This window comes from Cardiocondyla obscurior, linkage group LG03, assembly GCF_019399895.1.
Source record: "Cardiocondyla obscurior isolate alpha-2009 linkage group LG03, Cobs3.1, whole genome shotgun sequence".
Taxonomy (NCBI): Eukaryota; Metazoa; Arthropoda; class Insecta; order Hymenoptera; family Formicidae; genus Cardiocondyla; species Cardiocondyla obscurior.
In genome coordinates, this window is record NC_091866.1 from 7,919,920 (window position 1) to 7,934,712 (window position 14,793).

At 39.3% G+C, this 14,793-nt stretch overlaps 4 protein-coding genes across 7 annotated transcripts; 1 reads left to right on the plus strand and 3 right to left on the minus strand.

Annotated features, from left to right (window-relative positions):
- Positions 1-1,340: 1,340 nt before the first annotated feature.
- On the plus strand, positions 1,341-9,175 carry LOC139101418 (protein dimmed). 2 transcript variants are annotated; one of them, XM_070654553.1, is made up of 5 exons: positions 1,341-1,848; positions 4,472-4,624; positions 5,666-5,857; positions 6,455-6,591; positions 7,268-9,175. In XM_070654553.1, exons 2-5 carry the CDS (start codon positions 4,499-4,501, stop codon positions 7,419-7,421), a joined length of 609 nt encoding a protein of 202 aa, XP_070510654.1. In that variant the 5' UTR covers positions 1,341-1,848; positions 4,472-4,498; the 3' UTR covers positions 7,422-9,175. The 2 variants fall into 2 exon arrangements, with proteins under 2 accessions (XP_070510654.1, XP_070510652.1); XM_070654551.1 differs by having other exon boundaries at positions 1,342-1,848; positions 4,469-4,624.
- An 84-nt stretch (positions 9,176-9,259) lies between these two features.
- LOC139101420 (uncharacterized) lies at positions 9,260-10,515 on the minus strand. The gene is made up of 2 exons (XM_070654557.1): positions 10,171-10,515; positions 9,260-10,042 (listed from the first exon to the last, which is right to left on the minus strand). The coding sequence occupies exons 1-2, from the start codon at positions 10,436-10,438 to the stop codon at positions 9,777-9,779; spliced, it is 534 nt and encodes a 177-aa protein (XP_070510658.1). The 5' UTR covers positions 10,439-10,515; the 3' UTR covers positions 9,260-9,776.
- On the minus strand, positions 10,515-11,087 carry LOC139101307 (uncharacterized). The gene is made up of 3 exons (XM_070654340.1): positions 11,048-11,087; positions 10,843-11,001; positions 10,515-10,767 (listed from the first exon to the last, which is right to left on the minus strand). The coding sequence occupies exons 1-3, from the start codon at positions 11,085-11,087 to the stop codon at positions 10,520-10,522; spliced, it is 447 nt and encodes a 148-aa protein (XP_070510441.1). The 3' UTR covers positions 10,515-10,519.
- Positions 11,088-11,389: 302 nt separating this feature from the next.
- Glob1 (globin 1) lies at positions 11,390-14,200 on the minus strand. Of its 3 annotated transcripts, none has more exons than XM_070654555.1 (4): positions 14,119-14,200; positions 13,382-13,566; positions 12,097-12,322; positions 11,390-11,793 (listed from the first exon to the last, which is right to left on the minus strand). In XM_070654555.1, exons 2-4 carry the CDS (start codon positions 13,531-13,533, stop codon positions 11,662-11,664), a joined length of 510 nt encoding a protein of 169 aa, XP_070510656.1. In that variant the 5' UTR covers positions 13,534-13,566; positions 14,119-14,200; the 3' UTR covers positions 11,390-11,661. The 3 variants fall into 3 exon arrangements, with proteins under 3 accessions (XP_070510656.1, XP_070510657.1, XP_070510655.1); XM_070654556.1 differs by having other exon boundaries at positions 13,382-13,561; positions 14,119-14,189; XM_070654554.1 differs by having other exon boundaries at positions 14,024-14,186.
- Between the last annotated feature and the right edge of the window lie 593 nt (positions 14,201-14,793).

A 14,793-nucleotide genomic window follows, 5' to 3' on the forward strand; every position in this document is an offset into this window, starting at 1 on the left:
CGCTGTACCGTTATGTCGCGGAACGTCTCGGCTGGACGATCTATCGGCGGCGATCTAGAAAGCAAGCGCGACGAAAGTGTTCTGGTTAGGAAGCGAAATCCCGATCGGATCCTCTCGGCACGCGGCGCCGCGCCCGGCGCGTTTCACGAGGACATTACTTGCCGGAAACTGCGATACTCCCTCGATCCGTCTCTATTTTTCTTCTTTTGCAATTGTCGTGCGCAACCAGCGTGGCGACACGTTTTGCAGCGGCGATTCGCGCCCGGGAGCTTCGTGGCTTTAAAGACAACAGTTTCTTTCTCTTTTTCTTTTTCTTCTTTTAACCGTTGGAAACCGGTTCGGAGGAGGGAGAAGCCACGAAACTCCAATACTTACGGATTGTAAAGATATTAAGAATACATACTTATTTTTACGAAAACAGAAAATAAATTTACATAAAATGTGAATAAGTTAAATAAAATATTTTCATTAAAGATTTAATTTTTACTGGAAGATTGTTACTTTTCATGGGAGGTATTTTTCATGACTAATCAAAGTGATTGATTTAACTGAAACGCCTGAGAAACTATTACCTATTTACAATTACCTGAGTAATAATCATTACTCATCGGAATAGCAATTAAGTTAAAACTGTCACGGGCAAAAAATAACGATAAAAAATGCCCGGTGGAAGAGATGCGCGATACGTTTCGGTAAGCAACAATTTATTTACAGCGACGATAAGTGCGCAACAGGTTTCCACACATTTTGCGGAAGTTGCGCGATTACATAACGTCAAGTGTCACACTTCCTGGTAATGTTATAGAAAGAAAAAAAAAAAAGAGAGGAAAAAAAAAAAAGAAAGAGAACGACAAACGGCATCTGCTGAGAGGAAAAGTCTTCTAATGCAACCTCAGTCAGTTGCACGTGGCGCTAGGATTACAAAACTGGAATACCCTTAATACGAGAGAGTTTAAAGGGCTGGACCGTGGGAGAGATTAAAAGCGAGTGCTTTCGACGCGGCTTGGAAAGTCAACTCGCGGCTCCAGAAGGCTCTCTTTCGGTTTTTCGGTCGGGTAATCGGCCGAGCTTGCCCGGGCGCATATTTGGAGCGTATTCGGAGCGCGAGAGAGCAGGTGGAAGCGGTTCTGGAGCAGGAACTGGTTTGGTGGGAGCCGCGAGGTGGTCTCCACCGCTGGTGTCTCTCGGTGTGCACCCCGGCACTTCGCTCTCGGTATACGCTGGCACGTTGTCGCGCGAGTGTATTCATGCCAGTGGCGGGAGTCCCCGAGTGAGGCCGGTGGGGCCTCCTCGCTCACTTGGTCGACAAGTGATCGTTTACAGTTATAGTCAGTCCGCACTGGGCGCTCGGCCGGCCCTGACCGCATCGGCAAGCCGCTGATAAAGTTCCGACTTTTTTGGATACGCGTCTTCGCCGGAATAGCTTATCCCTCCTTTCTCTCGCCCTTTCCCTGGAGAAATCGCAACCGCGTCGAATAACAGTGATTCGGGATTATTTTTATTTCTCTCCCACCGACCCTCGCTCGGTCTTTCGCTTAGACGTCTCCTCGAAATTCTCGATAATCGTCGCCGACGTAACCGCCGACGGCCTCTGTTTTCAAGACTGACGGAGCAACGACTGTCACGTTTGGCAGGGCCGTTATTGGCAACTTGTCGAAGGCTGCGAGCTCGCCGGACTAAGCAGCGAACGATGATTTAGTGGCAAGATCAAGTGAGTGTCGTGTGAAAGGAAAAGTGCACGATACGTTTGGCGGCGAAAAGCGCGCCAGTGCCAGACGCTGGTTTCAGTGAGCGTGTACTCGCCGCGTACCTCCACGAGACCTCGATGGAGAGCGATCGGCCGACTAGGTAAGCGCATTTTTGCAATGTCTACGGGCGCGCGCGGCGGCGGCGGCGGTAACGACGACGACAACGGAGAGGACACGTACGCACTTTTACGCCGCGCCGGAATGCGGCCGGTCCGCAATCCGGAACCGCAACATTCTTCCGACAACGTCAATCGGGAGGCCTCGTTTAGCGGGCCGTCGAGTGCTTTCTAACGTGCTCGCCCCAGCGCGTTCTTCGGAAAGGAAAAAAACCGAGCTCCAGGCGCAATTTTCTAGCGACACGTGTTTCCTCGCGTGCGAATTTAATTGACAACGAGGCAAAATTGATTGCGACAACAGACCCAGATCGCGCGACTGTGGCAACGGCATTCGAAAGGTCGGTACAGGTTTTGGACCCAAAGAGGATACGAGAGATCATTCAAACGACGGTGACGAGGCGGGCGGCGTGGCGGATACAGCACTCCGCCGTAAATCATAACGTGGCACTCGAAGGTTATCGTTCCCCGCAAATCACCGGGGATCATTCGATCGCACGTAACGAGCGCGTACGTTGTCTTCAACGATGAGTGCGCGGCGGCATCCGTTTGTCCCCAATTTTCTAGAAAATTAAAACGCGAACGTTTCCTGCCGCTGTTTACGTTGCCCTTGACACTTTATCCGATAAGCGAATACTTTTTTCCCGGCGCGTCAAGAGCGCATATCTGCGCTGATAATAAAAGCAAATTAATGCTCGATAATACGAATAAACGGCAATCAAAATGGCGTGCTGTTTTCGAACGCTCGCCAACAAAAACAGTTCGATAAGAATGCGTTGGAACTACTTTTAAAGCTCTCCACGTGTACATATCTGTAATAGCACAGAACGGCGAGCTATTAAAGTTTTCGTGTAATTCTGATATGCGGACGTATCACACATTTTATTATATAATACGTATTATACGACTCTTACACGTGTCTGTAAATACGTACGCGATATTATGTGGATATTGCGTGCATGTGGTTCGCGAAATAACGAGAACGTGCGCTAGAGAGGAGCAGTAATAGTGCCACGATAAGTTACGGCAACGGTATTATCAATATCGGATACGAGCGCGCTATTAAAAGATAGAGAAACGACTTTGTTATTACGTGGTATGTTCTGACAAAATTCGCGTATCGCCGAAGTGATACTAAAATGTTCGGAAAATTGTATTTCGTGCATCCGCGCGAAACGGTATTTCGCCACTTACAATTAACGATTGTAGGTCGATTTGTTTATGCTGATCGGGAATAATGCGTGCGTTAACACAATACCGACGTGACGTACTGCTCGCGAACCGAATGTGCGTGGGGCTGCAAATTTTCAACAGCACGTTCTCCCGGCGGTCAGTTATTAAGTATAATCGCTCCGTCTTAGTTGCTTTAATTTTTCGCGAATGTTGAATTAATTGCAAAAAAATGCGTGTTAATTAAATCAAGGATTGCGTCCAACATTTTGCCACCTACATAAATTTTTTAAAAAATATTCCCTCTTCCTCCCTTCAACGGATTTTGAAGTAAAAGAGTTTACGAAAGAAATTCGACGTTCAACATGAATTCCCGCGACAAGTACCGGGAGGCTTGAAACATCGAAGGCTAATGATTCCCGATAGTATCGTGCATTATGCAACTTCGCCGTGTTGCTCAATCCCACAGGCAGCCTGGCTTGTGTTACTGTTGGTGCGTTTACGCGTCAAGGTTTGACGAAATCATAATATCATAAGAGCAGTCGCTCTCACGGGCGCTCGATAGCGGGAGAAAGTGAGAGAGCCACGGAGAAGCCGTGTTACGCTTCCACTCCAAATCGTCAACCTCAATTCTGACAGTTGGATTGGCCCAATCTGACATGTACCGCCAGCAGGAATTCTTGGCATTGAAGAGCGAGACTGAGAAAAAAAATTGAATATCCCGATTATCTTTACCCGCACGTATGCTGACCTCTCACTTTCTCTCTATCTTTTTCCTTATTCTTTCTCTTTCTCTCTTTTCCTATCTCGCTTCACTAGCATCGGCAGAGTTACGAATTTTTCAAAGAAACGCCAATCAGTCGTGACTTATAGTCTAGTAGTCGAGTATTTCAGAATCGTCGAACGAGACATTAGCGTCAGCGTCGGTAATGACGTTTAATCTTGATCGATGGTTCTGAAACTTCTTTCGTATCATCGTAACATAAATCGTTGCGTTATGCATCCCGTAAGATGCAGCTTACCACGAATGCCGCTCGTTATAACGATACTGCATTTTATTTCTTATTTTTTACTTGGCATGCTTGAAATGTAAATGTCTTGCAAAGTATACAATAATACACGCTGCTTTATTTTCTCCAAAAGCTTGAGCGACATATCGTTATTGTACGTAGAAATTATTTATATTTGCGGCGCACGTTTTAAACGTGATAAACTTAAGCCTCGTCGTATTTTTCACAGATAAAAAATTACAAGTACAAGCTATAATGTGACAAAAATATCAATGTTTTAACATTTATTACAACTACATTTACTTTTGTCCGTCTGTAATTGAGGAATGTGAAAGAGATAAGAAAAACCGAGGAAAGTTACTTTTTTTTTTTTTTTTTTTTTTTTTTATCTACGTCACGGCTTTTTGAAGGTAATTATTTGTTCCAGAAGAACCAAGCTGTGATTTTGATCAAGATAATGCGAAGCCTGGACAGGCTATCGGGTAGTGACCAAGACTGCGGTGATCGGGAAATGTACATCGACCTGGACGACGCTTCCGTCGACTCGCTTACCGGGAAACGTACTCGCCACCATGTCACGGAGGTATCTCATCTAGTCTTTTTTTTTTTTTTTTCTTGTTACTTTATCGTTTTTCTTTTTTTATCGCTCTCCGTTACGGGGCACGTCGTTATCTCACCTGCTTTTAAAATTCCGTAATCACACCGAATAAGAAAAGGTATTTGACCCACATAAGTCACTATTATCATACTGAATTGATAAGATTCAAGTTTAAGCTTTTCCGGCACCGTGCGCCTCTCTCGATTTGTGGGTCCGGTGTAATTTGCAACAGATAGCTCGTCACGGCAAGCGAGCACGGTGTTGAGCGATATGCGTATTTGTAATAAGTTAGTCTAATCGAATTCAACAGACAGATAACAAATTAAAGTAAAAATATATTTATTGCCGTTGCCCCGACATCTTGTTATTGACTACTAGAAATTGAGTAAATAATTTTCTTTTTATTAGGGCGTTATACAGCATCAAAGAAATTCGCTCAACATTTTATCTACTGGATTTTATCACTTTTAATTATTAGACAGATATCCGCAAAACGGGTTGAAAGAGGGGCGGGAGGGCTAGAAGATAAACGGAGTTAAATGAATTTCTTTATTGATGAAAATACCGCAGATCTTCATCTAGATTAGATTATAAAATATCATTATGTAACACGTTATCGCGCGTTATTGTAATCAGATCTGCTCACGCCGATTATATTCGAATGAAAGCACATTTATAAGTATCGATCGAAATACCTTCGCAAGCTAATTCTTATTTTTCTTGTGAAAATCAAGACAAATTAGGAATACATATTTTTCAACTAGTAATTAATTCTATATTTTAAATTGTGGTCTCAGAGTACTTGATTTAATACCTAACCTTTTGCTTTGCGGAATTAATCAATTCGATTATCAGATAAAGCGGCTCAGCCGAAAATTGCACAATGCCAGTACAATTTCGGGATGTGTAAATTATTTCTCACTGGAAAGCTCTCAATTCGCTCGTGTTACAAAACGCCGTGGTAATTATTTAACAAAGTTCTAGCTGTGTGGTCGCGAAAACAATTAACGATTCGAATGGAAACAGGTGGGTGAGGAGAGCGACAGCAGCGGGAGCGAGAGGAGTCCGAAGCAAGCAAAGAGACGAAATCGTGGCGGTGCGCCGCCGACCACGAGGAGACGAAAAAGCGGGATTTCCGCGCGCGAGAGGAACCTGAGGAGGCTTGAGAGCAACGAGAGAGAGAGAATGAGAATGCACTCCCTCAACGATGCCTTTGAGGTAACAGTTTATATTACTTCGGCGGGCGGCTTTCGCTCCATCGCGTCGACGAACTTTGTTTGAAAACTTTCAAAGAAGGCGAAACTTTCGCCACGGAACGTTAAATCGCGAAGAGTAAAAATAATGGACAGGATCGATCTTCTATTCGGCACGTCAATTTCACGAGATAGCCAAGTTATAAAAATGCCAACGTACTTTGGCAAATTACATCTTGAACGATATTTCAACCGAACGGTTTTGTTTTAGCATTTTTAAGAAAGATGATTCAGTTACTTGATTCGATTATATTACAGTTATCATTTATCGCGAAATGATGTTCGCGTTGAACGTCAATGCAAACGATAACAAAATGTTGGAAAAAATTGGTTTGTGCGGGAGATAAATGGTGACCGCTCACAGCTGCAGCTCTATCCGATAAATAATTCGTTTTATTGGCGATCACACATGACGTAAAATACATGTTAATAATGCACCACCGACTTTCGGGTATATTTGATTAGATTGTAAATCGGCACCGTTATCTATCATCGTGCGAATATGATTCGATATGGTAAAGATAGTCGACTTTCAGTCTACTCTTCTTGTTGTGATTTCCAGCAATTACGCGAGGTAATACCACACGTAAAAATGGAGAGGAAGCTCAGCAAGATAGAAACGCTCACGTTGGCAAAAAATTATATAATGGCACTAACGAATGTCATATGCGAGATGCGTGGCGAGGAACAACCGTACACGTGAGTATCGCTCTAATCTAGCATTATTTTTCAAATCGCAGTAGCGCAAAATAATTCAACATATTCAAAACTTAAAAAGAAAATAGGAAAATAAATACTATCTCCTCTATTTTTTCCGTCGCCTACATTTCTAATTATTTCTTGTTATCGACACGATAAAGCGGTGCCATTTAATAACGAACAACTGTTAATTTTGTAATGAAAAAAAGTAATCCTTACCTTGGGGTTGCTCCACCGATCCACGATGCCTTTTCTGGGTCTATTTCTCCTCTTAGGATGTCTTCTAGAATGTCAGCCTTTTTCCATTATAGAACACTCGCGAACATTGCGGATGCTTATCAGCGGATGTAGCTTTATAGTAACACGCGTGGGCTAATTACTTGCAAAAAATTGGTAAATATATAGTATAACGCCCCCACTTTAGATTTTCTTCAAATTTGAAAAATGTGTTTGTTTTGATGTCTTTAAACTTTCCTAAGAAGGAAAATCGTCGCCCTCAATTCTTTTTTTTATTAAACAATTTTTTAATGTTGGTAAATAAAAAATCACGTATCAAACTTTATGTTTGTTGTCGAAAATTATTAAATGTGAAACTGTTTTCTTTAACATAGAGAAAACAAGAATAAACGACGCGCGCTCTGTAATACTTAGTATTGATTAAAATATGTTTTTTCAGGTTTGTCGATGGTGAATGTGGTTCCAGCAGCGGTGATAGTACCGGCCAATTAGAATTAAGCGGGGGCGAGCAGCCTGACGAGTCATCCCCTGCATCGATTCACGAAACCAACAACAACAGCCTTCTTCACGAAGATCTAGAACGCAGGATCTAAGAAAATTTGATCTAAACGACGCAATCATTGAAACACCATACACACACACACAGCCACGTACACGCGCGCACATACACGCACAGATTCTGTGATAAACTATCATATTAGTGCCTTTTGTAGGGATAGCAGTCCGCGATGATTCATTCATTATTTGCCATGAATCTTTGTGGATCGCTGTACGTTTGCGTACAATAAACGCTGGAATACCATAAATGATAATTCCGCAGAGACGCAATAAGAAGTAAATAAAGTAAAAGAAAAACGCGAGAATAAGCAAGAAAGGGGGAATAGAAAAGAGCATGAAGAAACAGAAGCAAAAGAGAAAAATATAATAAATATAATAAGGTAGAATATAATCGAATGAAGGAACAAGGCACCGAAAAAGAGAAAGACAGGAAAAGTACGCGTTTTTGGATTATACGTAATGTACGGAGCGTTTCCGATCTAGCGCATAATCCTTTTTTTTAAAGAGATTTTCTTGGCGAGCCGAGATGCCTTAAAAAAAGTTTCATAAGGAGCCATTATTTTTATGACTTAGCTTTTATTTTCCACGCTAGAGATACCTTAACAGTCAAATCTCGATCTAAGATTCCGTTAAATCGACGCACGTTTAAACTAGATTGCGGAATAACATTTTAATCGCGTAGTTGAACTTACAAAGTTTAATTTGTTATTAAGACCGCTCAATTTTCACTCCCGTTTAACTCAAGCGCGAGTAATGCAAAATTTTCTTATTTAGACTTGAGAGATAATGTTCTTCTCCAAATAATCTATACAACATGTTCCGGCAGAACATGGGTCTCGCTGTACATATAGAATATATCGAAAAAGAAAGAGACCGAGTATGGGAGAGTAAGAGAACGAATGAGAGAAAGAGAACATACTTATTCAGAGAAAAAAAATTGTATATCACGGCACATCAGATGTACCGAAAAATCAACGGTTGTGTATTTTATATCGCAAACTTTTCTACCAATTGTTAAATTCCCATTAATTTATTCTTTTTGTCAACGTTGCCGACTTACGCCGATTTTCACCGATGTAGATTAGCTTTGAGCACGGTTTGGTTCACTTTTCTTTTTTTTTAATTCTTGAAATTAAATAGCGCGATGGAAAGCGAATTAAAACGAGAATTGTCGTTGATCTACATCGACGAAAATGGGCATTAGCGCAAGATATTATTATGCTAGTTATAGATGTACTACTATTACTATTATTTTTTATTCCTATCACTAATCTACTCTTTTACTATATCGCTACACTATGATTACTGCAACCATCACTCCTACTCTATTATTCCTATTACTATAACTATTATACAACTATCATTCCTATATAGTACCATTGTTATTACATGGTTATTAGAGATATTGTCTTTTAATTATTTCAATTAATATTTTATTATTTTAAAATTTTTTGAAAGATTATTATTACTGTTATTATTATATTATTACTATTATTGTTATTGTATTAAATTAATAACACATAATTTTATTCTCATAATGTCACCCGTTACAGCATACGTGTCATTCAATATTTTCCGTCCGCGATTTGTCTATAAGACACGAACATTTCGACGCGTTTGCCAATTGGTATTAACCAATCGTTACAACTACATTTATAATTTTTACCAATCTCCAATTATCTGTTAGCTGATGCTAAACTGATGCTAATATAGATAATAATTATTTGTTGGACAACTAGCAATTACAAATGTAAAACTAATTAAATTACATTTGATGATTTTTAAAAAAGTTAATTACCATTTTACCCATCTCCGTTTCAAGAAAAATTAACTATTATATAAATTTATTTTGCATAAATATATAACTTCCTTAAAGATGTTATTACTAGGAAGAAAAAAACAATAAAAGAAACAAATATTTCTTTTTATTTGTTCGTTTTTTAACATAGAGATGGTTATATTTTGCAAACTTTCCTAAAACTTTGAAAAAAAAAAAAAAAAAAAAAAAAAATAGCGGCATTTAATTTTTATTGCTTTTAACAACACTTATAATAATGACCACGATTAAAACGAGCAACATTCCTAACAATCCAAGCGCGAAAGCTGTGAGAATTGTATCGATTGGTGACCACAGATCTTCTTCTCGGGTCCAGGTAGCAAACTCGGTTGTTGCAAACAACCTGTAAATAATGAATACATGGTGCATTATTTAAATAAAATGTTTGCGAAAAAATATTACATAGTTTTATAAAAAAAATTGAATTATAATTAGTGCTGTGCAATATATTTTATCTGACTTGCCCATAAATTTTATTTTATATTTTACTATTAAAATATGTAAGTTGAATTAGTGATTATCTTGCACGATTTTAATTGTATTTTGTACAGCTCTAAATATAATTCGCACAGAATACCGACGTGCTGGTTTCCGTTTCTTCTTTGGCGAGCTCGTCGAAAGGCAGGGTGATACTTTTTTCCAAGTCTTTTCCCAATTGTTGAAAAGTGGTTTTACCTAGCCATTCGGCGAGATCGTTGCGATTTAACTGTCGAAGACGGTGTATGATTGCTGCGTGCGTCTTGCCACGACCCTCGTCAGGAGAACTATTCCAATGGAGCAGTTGACGCAGACACGGGATCTCTTCGTCCACTTTACGCTCTTTTATTCGCGAAAAACCGAGTTAGAGTTAAATAATACGGCGCGTAAACACTACGATTACATTAACGAGACAATTAGCAAGCAAAGATATGACATAGGAGTCATAAACCATCGGGAAAAGAACAGACCTGCCGCGGCTAAGTTCTTCGGCAGATCGTAGGTTGTGTAATGAAGTGCGGCGATCAGTCGTCTGCATTCGAACGGGTTTAATCGTGCTACGAGGTACTCCAGCTCGCTCAGATTCACGTCTATCGTGCCACAGACTTTTGACATAAAAATCAACGCGTTAATTGTAATGCAGATCCCGATTGCTTGAGACTGCATCTTTCTCCTAAACGAGATGTTATGAGAAGGGCTGCGAAGTCGCGCAAATGAAGAACAAAAGACCGTGTACATTTTTTTTGTTTTTAATTCAGAAAAATGCCTCACTCTTGCGTATTCATTAACCAATTCATTAATCAAACTCCTTTGGTCTCATCACGTTCGCCTCTTCACTCTTTGTCTCTTTTTCTTTTTTCTATAACATTTGTAACAGTCGGTCGGCGATTCGTTCTCCAATCTTTCCAACCTCTGTGACTCTCTAGGAATAATCGACGCGGTGACTTCCGTCGGGACGTACGTCAAATCCGGCGGTGCAGGCCTCTTTTTTTTCTTCCGAATTTTTTTCCGTCCCTCTTCAACGTCGGAAGAGAAATACTTTCTAAACGTGTTTCGCAGACTAATTACTTATTTATCTACGATCTTATAATCTCGGAAACATGGCAAAAAAGATTCAAGTCGTGAAATAATACGGCTGTCTCATACTGACTCTCTTTTCCCTCTCCCGGTCAGTTTATTAATAATCCTCGCACATTTGCTTCTTATGCATAAGGTGCAGCAGCAGGTGCAAATTATAATCGCGATTACAATGCCGCCAGCAACGTATAAAGGTAAGGAGATTGATCGGCGACCTAAAATACGTCATGCCGACAACAAATGTCACCAGGAAATTTTCACTTGACTCACCTAATAAAATATCGTGAATAGTTACGTTGGTATTATTCATTTCTTCTTCAAATGTTATTTGTACCACTTTGTCCCGTATTGGGAAATGTTAATAAAGCACGGCAAAAATAAGCAATTGACATTTTGCAGTTAGGCAAATCGTAATATGCAGCAAATTGAAACATCACGCATATGCAAATGATGCAATTCTCAGCTAATATCACGTCTCTTTATCGTTGCGCAACATGAGATAAAAATTGAAATTGAGATTTGAATGTTGCGCGATTATTGGCTACGTTCAGCAGAAATGCTGCTTTGTAACTGTTGTAAAAATAATTATAATTATAATTAATACAGTACGTCTTATTATGATATAATATGTACACATTTTATTATAATATTGCATCATATTAATTTCGTTAATTACATCTCGTTTCTCGAAACATTAATATTTCGATTGCAAAGAACATTTTCGTTTTATTATTAGTTATAAAAGTTATTCATATTAAAAAAAATATTATCTTACAAAGAATAAATCACTGTCGTGATAAAACTTTTCGATAGATGTTATTCTCAAAAAGCGAAATACAATGCGTGCCACAAATTTATCAATTATAATTAAAAAATGCAGAAACTCAATCCACGAAAACTTGATACATTTTCGAGAAGGTTAGATCCAACGTTTTCTTCCAAGCCTCCTGCACATCCGGCGTATATTGCTTCCCAAATAGAGAAGGGAAAAGATTTAATATAACTTGTTTTAAATTCTGAAACAAAATTTATCTTACTATATATCTGGAAAAATAAACGTGTACTACAAATATAGATAATATTAATGTTGAACAAACAAAAATATATAGTAAACAAGATAAATTATCAACTCTATTTATTCAAAAGAATATTATCGTCAAATACTTTCAGTGCCAGAACCAGAAATAAAATTATCAAAATTTCTTTTTATATTTCATATATCATATTCAAGTCACATCATGACTTGAACATATTAACTTATATAGTAAAGCAATAGAAAAAGGTAGAATTTTGAAAGGAAAAAATAAACATTTACTTACTTCAAATTGCTTTTGTGTTTGCCCACGGTTCTTGTGTTTTTCAGTTAAGTTGATTAAACTCGCCTCCATCAATTCCGGATCATGCATTTGCTCGATTACTTTACCAAGCGTTGCTACAATATTTACAGCATGCGCTTGGAATCTTTTATTTTTTGACAGTTCATCAAGAGGAACATCTTTAAACGACTTAAATTGTTTTTGATCGTCCGGATATTCTTTAAAATAACTATAAAAATGCAATTTAGAATTATAAAGATAGTAAGTTCGCTAAACGTGCAACATTTTGAAAAATCAGTTAAAGTGAGATTGTTTAAAGACCAATGCTCCATTATTAGAATCATGTTCAAATGCAACATAAACGCAAAGTATTAAAGATTACTCTTTATATCATGCAGTGTAAAGATTAATAATAATAAAATAATTTCTTGCTGTTAAAAAGAAATGGTTTAGAAAACAATAAGAAAAAGTTAATCAGTTTTATATGTCGTTTTTAAAATGCCCTTAATTTATTCACACGCTTTTTTTTTTTTTTTGGCAACTTTAAATATTTGAAATTGTCGAACGCGAAACTTCAATAAGCACACTAAGAAGTTCAAAAGATACAAGCGGGCAAAAACGTCCGTTTATCTCGCGTTCGCATACGAATCGCAAGTTCTATTTGCGGAATCGATCACCTTAGCATACCAAAGATATAATATTAAATTGTAAACAGCCGGACGATGTAATAATTTGCCCGCAATCACGCGCGATAATAAAGGCAGCGGCGACAATTTAGCACGCATTCAGCCGCTTCTTTCGCGACGCAGTACGCATTAGCAAACGCGAATGATTTCGACGAAACGTGAGGGTGTTCGCGACGAAGTCCATCGCGCGTGACACGGATTTTTTATCATGCACCAGATACGCATTGATGATTAATTCATTAAATAAATAAATGGCTCAATGAAATGCGGAAGTTCTTCGTCGGGCAAGGAAGTCTCGATCACGTTGGAGGAATTTCTAACACGCCTATTGTTTGTCACTCGCAGCGAAACAATTTTTTTTATTAAAAATTAAGATTTTTCTAAATTAGCTGTTTTCTTTATTTTTAATTGTAATTAGGCATTCAAGTGGCTGAGAAAGCTAATAAAAATTGCTCATTCATTCTCTCATTCTTTCTCGTTCTTTTTCTCTATGCTGTTTAGTTGCGACGAAGCGATTACTTCCGCAATCGTCGAAGCTTACGAGAAGCGATCCGGCAGAAAACGCGTGTGGAGCAAAATGAAGAAAACGGCAATTCACTCACGCCAGTAATAGAGCGACGCCAACCGACACTTCGTCTTTACGAACAGTCGCCCATGTGCTCTGCACCAATCGTTTTTGTTTTTCGGTCAGGCCGAGTTTCTCGTCTAGTTTGCTGTCGCTTTGAAAGAAATCGAACAGTCCGCGGAACGCCATTGTTCGTCTCGCCGTAAGGAAATAAAGCCTGATCTATGGAAAACAATTGCACCGTTGATCAGATGATTATGGCACAAATGATCTTCAATGGGAGACTTGACTTCTCGTTGCGTCAGCAACTAAATATAAAAATGTGCCTGCATATATACGCGGAATTTATGCTAACTACAATGCGCACGTTTTCTGAGATCTTTTTGTTTTTGGGTCAGCAGATGATTTAATTGCGTGCAATTAATCTGACAAAAAACATTTAATAAGAAAACAATTTGAATGAAGATCCGGAATATTTAATACAATTATGGCTGGCTCTAAAAGTGACTATTTCTTTCTCAATAAAGAAGCAGCGCGAATTCAAAGTGAACCTAAGTGGCTCTCGTTCGTGCGACGTCAATCGTCGTCGGCTTTTCTTTTTCTCTCGATTTCGACATCGTAGCCCGTAACTGGTTGCGTAAATGGAGAGATAAAGCGTGAAAGATAACTGCGTTAATACCAGCGAGAGTGGCACGAGGGAAGAAACGAGTTGGAAGCACTGTACTAGACTGCGACACGACAAAGTCCCGCTTATCGAGGAATCGTATCAATTACGTTGTAATTCGGTGTGATATGTCACGTGCCACGCGTGCTGCACTGGTCAAGCGGCGACTACTCGATGCCGCGGCTGATCTAACTATTTTAAAGTCGTCCCCACCCAACTGCCGAAGATATCCCGATGGTAATATTCGCGTTACACACCAGATGATAACTGTGGGCCCAAACTATCTTTAGAAATCCTAATCAGGATCAGAAAAGTGCATGTTCGACTGATACAGAATTATTCCTTTTGGCAGTGATAGCACGCCAGACAAATATTAACTTTATTTTCTGATTTCCGAAGGCACGCAGAGTGTGGCTCTAAGTAGATCAATGTGTTATTATTTGAATTTGCGTAATTTTTATATAAAGTAAAAAGCACTTTAATAAATGTGATTAAAATAACTTTTCCTACGTGGTGATAAATAGAGCCTTCGAAAAAATGGTCCGAGATGGTTCCGATAGCCGTCAAACGTGCGAAGATGAATTAATCGCCGGCATCGTCCGGGACCAAAATTCTAGCACTGTCACTGATTACGCATATAGTCCCACAGTAAATCGCGTTGTAGCAGGATATTGGCGGTACAAATTCATCGTGCGCGAAAATCGCTCTCACTTTGAGACGCGAAAAATCTGGTTTCGTACACGCAAAACTATATATCGAAACCACGAACCGTCATGATCGCACGG

Bases quoted from the DNA above. Each gene is read 5' to 3' on its own strand.
- LOC139101418 (XM_070654553.1), top strand. From the start codon at position 4,499: ATGCGAAGCCTGGACAGGCTATCGGGTAGTGACCAAGACTGCGGTGAT. The intron at 5,858-6,454 runs GTAACAGTTTAT...TGTGATTTCCAG, and splicing joins CCCTCAACGATGCCTTTGAG to CAATTACGCGAGGTAATACC. The intron at 6,592-7,267 runs GTGAGTATCGCT...ATGTTTTTTCAG, and splicing joins GGCGAGGAACAACCGTACAC to GTTTGTCGATGGTGAATGTG.
- LOC139101420 (XM_070654557.1), bottom strand. From the start codon at position 10,438: ATGTACACGGTCTTTTGTTCTTCATTTGCGCGACTTCGCAGCCCTTCT. The intron at 10,043-10,170 runs GTCTGTTCTTTT...CGCGAATAAAAG, and splicing joins GAAGAACTTAGCCGCGGCAG to AGCGTAAAGTGGACGAAGAG.
- LOC139101307 (XM_070654340.1), bottom strand. From the start codon at position 11,087: ATGAATAATACCAACGTAACTATTCACGATATTTTATTAG. The intron at 11,002-11,047 runs GTGAGTCAAGTG...TGTCGGCATGAC, and splicing joins TATTCACGATATTTTATTAG to GTATTTTAGGTCGCCGATCA. The intron at 10,768-10,842 runs GAGACAGCCGTA...TAGATAAATAAG, and splicing joins AGGGAAAAGAGAGTCAGTAT to TAATTAGTCTGCGAAACACG.
- Glob1 (XM_070654555.1), bottom strand. From the start codon at position 13,533: ATGGCGTTCCGCGGACTGTTCGATTTCTTTCAAAGCGACAGCAAACTA. The intron at 12,323-13,381 runs GTGAGTGAATTG...GCATTTTTATAG, and splicing joins GGCGTCGCTCTATTACTGGC to TTATTTTAAAGAATATCCGG. The intron at 11,794-12,096 runs GTAAGTAAATGT...ATTTTGTTTCAG, and splicing joins AAACACAAAAGCAATTTGAA to AATTTAAAACAAGTTATATT.